The following is a 6,125-nucleotide window of genomic DNA, read 5'->3' as shown; positions in this document are numbered from 1 at the left end:
ACCGTCGCTTTTCTTCACGACGCACGGGGCGAGCGAGGCGCTGCCGTCCCGGGGCCGCGGGCCGCTCGCTGCCGCCGCGCGGGACGGGGCGGGGGCGGCTCCCGGGCCGGGCTGTGCCGTGCCGGGGTGGCGGGGCCGGACCGGGGCGGGCGGGAGGCGGTGGCTCGGCCGGGGCCGCCCCGGGGAGGGCGCAGCGAGGCCGGGCCGAGCCGAGCCGAGCCGCGGCGGRATGGAGGGGGGCGAGGCGGCCAGCCTGCTGGGGGAACGCAGCCTGGGCCGGCTGCCCCAGTTCAAGACCTACCGGCGGCGCTGGTTCCTGCTGGCCGTGGTGTGCCTGCTCAACTGCTCCAACGCCATGGTGAGTGCGGACGCCCCGCGCTGCCGGGGGGTGGCGGGCGGCGGCGTCCCCCTGCCCGGGCGCTGCTGTCCGGGCGGCCCCGCTGACCGCCCCGCTCTGCGAGCCCGGAGAAGCGCCGCCGCCGCCGCGGGAGCGCGGGGTGCCGGGGCTGCCGCGAGCAAACCCCGCTCCAGCTCCTGCCGGAGGCAGCCGGGCCGCCCTCGGCGCTCTGCCCCGGCGCCCCGACCCTCAGCCGCATGCGCCCCCTCCTCCGCGGCGCCCCGGCGCCGCAGCCTCCCCCGCGGCCCCGGGCACACGGCGTGCGGGGACGGGAAGGGAGGGATCCGTGCCTTATCCCGGAAGCGAACGGAGAAGAGCGCAGCGGGAAGTACTGGAGCCCGGGGGAAATCGCTGCGGAGACCCGCATGCAGTCCCCGGGAAGCACAGGGAGTGCTCTGCGCCCGCGAGGGTCATGTCGCCCGCTCCTAACAACGGGAACGTGCTGCTGAAACTCTGCTCGGGCAGAGGAGCAGGCGTCAGCTCTTCGATACTGCTGAGCTGTGCCAGCAAATCTGCCCGTCCGGAAAGAGAAGCAAGCAGATCACCTGATAGGGTCTGCTGCAGGTGCAGGATAGCGCAGGCGTGGTTTCACACTAAACCTGCTGGGGTGTGAACTTGCAATTGCTTACAGGTACTTTATTCTGAAAGCCCTGAAAAGCAGGTACAGGAGACCAGACCCTACCTGTTGAAGAGACTGAAAACAAGCTCAATAATTAAACAAAGTAAACACATGGAATTTCTCTTTACCAAGTGCTATCGAGCAAGATGCAAGCCCAAATCTTTGCTCCTCAAATCACTGAGAGCACTGTTGATAATTATCAGGCTGATTCAGAATTATTCATGTGCTTGAGSATTACCATGTTGTGAATGCAGGCAGTCTGACAGCCAAGATCAGGCATTGGAACATGCAAACATGTATATGCTGGGAAAGAAGACTAGGTATTCCTTGATGCAAGGGATGCTGGAACAGAGAAATGGATAATACAGTGAGAAGCAGATAATACACTGAAATGCCAAAAAAACTAATGTGCCATCTCTTGTGGTAAATCTGTGTATCCTTTAAGACCGTAATATGGTATCACCCAGAAAAGTAATGTGAAACCTGATTGCTTACTTAGAGTTAAACTAGCACAGCACAAGAATATGTTTAACAGGAAAAATACACCACAGTTAGTTTAAATCCATATCCATTCTAGGAGAAGTCTACAATGATAGCATGGGTGAAGGAAGCTGTATAGTGTTTTTCCAGGCTGTTTTGACAGACTTGGACTTCACTCAAAACTTAGCAGTGAAACTGGATAGTTATTTTAAAAGGTCCTTTCCACATATCTGCAAGTGTCTTGGATCTTTTTGCTGATAACTTTGTAACCCTGAAAGATTGTAGTGTTGTCTGGTTGGTCTCTTGCCAACTTCCTGACTCCATCCACAGTGCAAGAGAAATATTCTCCCGTGATAAGAACTTATGCCAGAACTTCAGCACTTCAAAACTGGGTATTTAATGTCCTAGGGAGTTTCAAAGACCAGTGCAAATGACTAGAACTGCAAGTATGCTGACATATAAAGTTATCCTCAAATGTGTCCTGACGTTAGTGCTTTTCCTAAGTGCTCCTGATGAAAACTACATCAAAATGGAGGGAGCTGTTGAAAGGCCCTGAAATCAATAGAGCTTGCAGACATGGTTGCTCTTAAGAGTCCTAGATGGAAAGACTGATTTACCACTTCTGTGGTATGAAAAGTGCTTTGCAAGTAAAGATGTGCCCTCAGTTCCTGTGCAGATGTTGCAGGCAATACTTTATGTTCTCTGTGTTGTGTGCCAAGATACCTGCAAAATTCAGCTTGCCAAGGACATGTGATTTTTGAGTTGTCTTACTTGGAGGAAACAGGTCACCTCCTTAGCCTCATGTGGTAGACCAAACTTCCAGGACTATGCCTGGTCCAAGAATTTGTTCATATTCCCCAATTTTACCCATGCAGTTTTCTGTATAGTGGCCTTCAGTGTCACAAAAAGTGGCAGATAACAATACTACCTTGCCCTGAGAGAGAAAGAGGGACTGTCACTGTGAGAAAGACAACATAGGAGCAACTTACCTGTAAGGAAGGACACTCAGTCATGCAGCAAGGGCAGGCTAAGAAATGTTTCCTTGACCTSTCTTGGAGCTGTGATTGAGCCAAACCAGGCCAGACCATGTGGTGGCAAAAGAGGCACTCTTCCCTGCTTCCTTCTGCTCCACATCTCATGTGGAATCCTCTCGTTAACCAGTAAGCACAGCAGAGTGGATAAGGTACAAAGAAGGCTTTTACAGTAAAGATAAATAGTGCCTTGCCTAAATCTCTGTTAATGACCTGAGCTTAGAAGCCTCTGTATCTCTCATCTATACAAAGCAGGTACTAGCTTGCCAGGTATTGGCTGTCATATCCTAGGTACTGCTATTCTGGAAGTTCCTAGCTCCAATGTAGTGCAAGAAATCCTTGCATTAACTTAAAAAGGCCTTGAGCAGGCGCCAGTATGCACATGCACTTTGCTTCCAGCCTGGAGCCCTGGGCTGGGAGGCTGCTCTGACCACAGCTGAGCTGAGTTAGATGATTGCTCCCCAGCTGTCTCTTGCCACCACTCCCTGTGAGGGGTGACATAATGATACATGTAGCTGCTCCCCAGGTCTGTTTTGTTCAAGCTGATGCTGTCGGTTTTGTCAAACTGGTCCTGTGGGATTTTCTAACCTGAAGACTTAATGTTTAGGAGCATTCAGGGTGTGCTGACAGCTGGAAACAACTGCATTCCCTGTTAGTTTGGATCAGCCATAGTGGTGAACTGCTGAGGCAAGTACCTCCTTCCTCTTTACCTCTTCCTGGCTAAGCTCAAAGGGTGGAAACTCTGCATGTTACAGAGGGAACTTTGTCTTGCCCAAGCACTGGGGATATAGAGATGCACTGGAGAGTGAATCACAAAGTGTTTCCTGCTCTGATCTGTGCTTGTCATTGTGAGCAAGCAGGAGAGGAGGAGGGGAGCAGAGGGTTGGAACTGGTTCCACACTTGGCCAGGCGGTTCCTGGACCTGGGTGCTGACTCACCCAGCGTGGAGGACTTCCACCACCACTTAGTATACCTGGGAGAGGAAGGGAAGCCTGCACAAGTGGAGACTGGCATGCTCCAAGGCAGGGTGTGCACGCTTCTGGCCCACATGCGTCTGCTTCAGCAGTGTCCCTGGAGATATGCATGGATGCACAGCTGTGCCTGGCTGCTGGATCCTCCTGGTCTTCCAGAGAGCTGTAGAAGTTAAAAGTGACATCCAGGCATGGATCTGACTTTTCTGGAGATCTTGCCTCTGTCCTTCCTTGCTGGGCTGCTTCATCAGCATGGGGGCCTCCCGTTGAGGCAGGATGCTGTTTGCTTCCAATGTGTATGGCCCTTTGGTGATCAATGAACGTGGACATGGGAAATTTGATGTAGGAGAGATTGTCCTCCCACTTCACAGCCTGCTCTTAGGGGAAGAGAAGTCCTGTGTGTCTCAGAGAAACATCTCACATCACCTTCAACCCTGCCACATCCCTGTGTCCCAGTGCAGGGGAGAGAGCAAGGTGGGATTGGGAGAGCTGCTGCAGGCAGTGCCTAACTGGGAACAGCTGAGCTGTGCCTGTGCCTATTGTAAAGCAGAAGGTCCCATTTTGTACAAGTCATCCTTCTGACTTCTCCTTTCCAAGTTTGTACTGAAAAGGTATCACAGAGGCATTACCACATTGTGCATGACAATACAGTATGCCAGGCCATAGACACCACTCCATATGGCAGCCTGTGCTGGCTGTCACCACTATTAACTTGACAAAATGGCTTAATTTCCACCCTAATTATGTGTGTTTGCCCTTCTGCAAATCATTTTGTTTTTCACTTCTAAAATCCTGATTTGTTGATGAGGAGCACAGAAGTCGGTTCACAGTTTGCCAGGCATGAGAGAGAACATTTTTGCACTGCTTCTGACAGGGCTGTGCCTGCCTATGCATTTGAAGGATCAACATACCTTTACTGCTCCTTGAGCTCTGGAAATCCCAGGGCTGTGTTTATTAATGCTGCTTTCTGCAGCTCACACCTGTTGCCTCCAAGGGGCAGTCTACATGTCCTTTTTGCTACCACAACAGGAGGAGAAATGGTGTCTCATAGCCAAGCAGTGACCTGCTGCAGAAATGGGACGGAGAGCAAAATTTGGGCTCCCTTGGATTGGGTGGAGAGAAACTGGATCCTGCAGGTGAGCTGGTACCTGGGAAGTCTGTGTGTGAATGAAGATGGCAATAGGGAAGAAGAACTGAACCTGGAGAAGCATTACGTGCTGCACAGGCACGTAACAAGAAGATGGAGGGGAAATGAATGAGAGCAGGAGGAAAAATAGAAGATTTGGGAAAATACTGGGCTGAAGATGGCTGGATCCATGTCTGAAAATCACTTGAGGGGTTAGAAGAGGATTGGGAAGAGCAGCAGAGAGAAGCTTAAAAGTGGGGACAGAATGAGAATATCTGTAAAGTACAAGCTATAAGCATAGGAGTTACTTCTGCCTGAGTGCACCTGCAATTAGTGGTGAAGGAACCATGCCGGAGAGGAAAGATCAAAATACCAACTAGAAGAATGTCAAAACAAAGGGAAGGAGAACTCAAAGTGGAGCCAGTGCCCATCCAACATTGGTAGTAGTCAGATGGTTTGAGTTTCAGTTGACTTTCTTTCCACAGTGGTCCCATGTACTCCATTGACAATGGAGTGGTGGAAAACACTTCTGTCCCTTTCCTCTAGTGATGGGACACAGCTATGCAGGCAGCCAGCCATGTGCTGAAAGCAACGGGAGCTGCAGGTCTGCTCCAGTGCTAGCCAGAACAGGATCTCATATTTCCAGGGGAATTTGTGTACTCTTTGTCTCTTGCTGTTACCTGTGTGTAGAGCACAAGGTTTTGTAGTGAAGACTGCTGAGGTGTGACTTGCTGCCCAAACTGGCATGCAGTGTCAGGACAGTCACATCGATCGCAGTGCAACTGTGCCTGGTAGTGCTGCAGTGATGTTCACTGCTGTGTGTGGTAGTCTCCCTCCCCTCTTTGTAGAAAAGGCAAAGGCCTTTGCTGTGAACTGCATACCAAAACCTGTGCACAGTAGAGCCCTGGAGCACTGTCCCTTCTTGCAGGGACAGTGGTGCCTCTGGGGCGTTCATAGGTGAGATAGATCAGATCTCATGCTGCCCAGGAAGAGCTGCCTTGGTGCTTGTGCTCTCTCAGACACACCTGAGCCTCAGAAATCACAGCGAGATGAAGATACTTTGAAGGTTTAGCTGGGGAGAGGAGAAAGGTGTAGGAACTACTATTCCTGCATTTGGATAAGAGATGGTTTATGTTATTACAGCTATTTCAACATTGTGCTAGATGCATATCTGAAGGGAGGGGAAAATCTGTCACAAGTGCTGGAGGATCGAATGCTATGGACTCCAAATGAGTGACAGTGACAAATGATGTTGGATTGTACCACAGCTGAAGTTGTAATTTTGGAACAAATCATGCAAAAACTGAGAGTTGGTGCTGGGAAGTGAATTTTGCCAATCAGAGTATTCTAGGGTTGGGCTCCCAACCCCATTGATTTTGATGTTTAAAGACATGAGTCCCTGTGCTTGTTTGGCCATGCTCAGGCTTCTCTGTAAATGACTTGATCTAACTATGCCAAAGCCCAGGGAGTGGACTCCTCCTATCTTTCAGCCTCATCCACG

The 6,125-nt window shown here is 51.0% G+C and overlaps 1 protein-coding gene across 1 annotated transcript in view; it reads left to right on the top strand.

Annotated features, from left to right (window-relative positions):
* The first annotated feature begins 224 nt into the window (after positions 1–224).
* Positions 225–6,125, top strand: part of SLC49A3 (solute carrier family 49 member 3) — a 32,445-nt gene continuing 26,544 nt past the window's right edge. Inside the window, exon 1 of the mRNA XM_026073254.1 lies at positions 225–358. Within this exon, the coding sequence (XP_025929039.1) occupies positions 230–358 (129 nt within the window). The 5' untranslated portion in view covers positions 225–229. The remainder of the gene's footprint in view (positions 359–6,125) is intronic.

The sequence above is a fragment of the Apteryx rowi genome, unplaced genomic scaffold (assembly GCF_003343035.1).
Source record: "Apteryx rowi isolate R43461 unplaced genomic scaffold, aptRow1 scaffold_364, whole genome shotgun sequence".
Classification (NCBI taxonomy): domain Eukaryota; kingdom Metazoa; phylum Chordata; class Aves; order Apterygiformes; family Apterygidae; genus Apteryx; species Apteryx rowi.
This window is presented reverse-complemented; position numbering and strand designations above follow the sequence as displayed.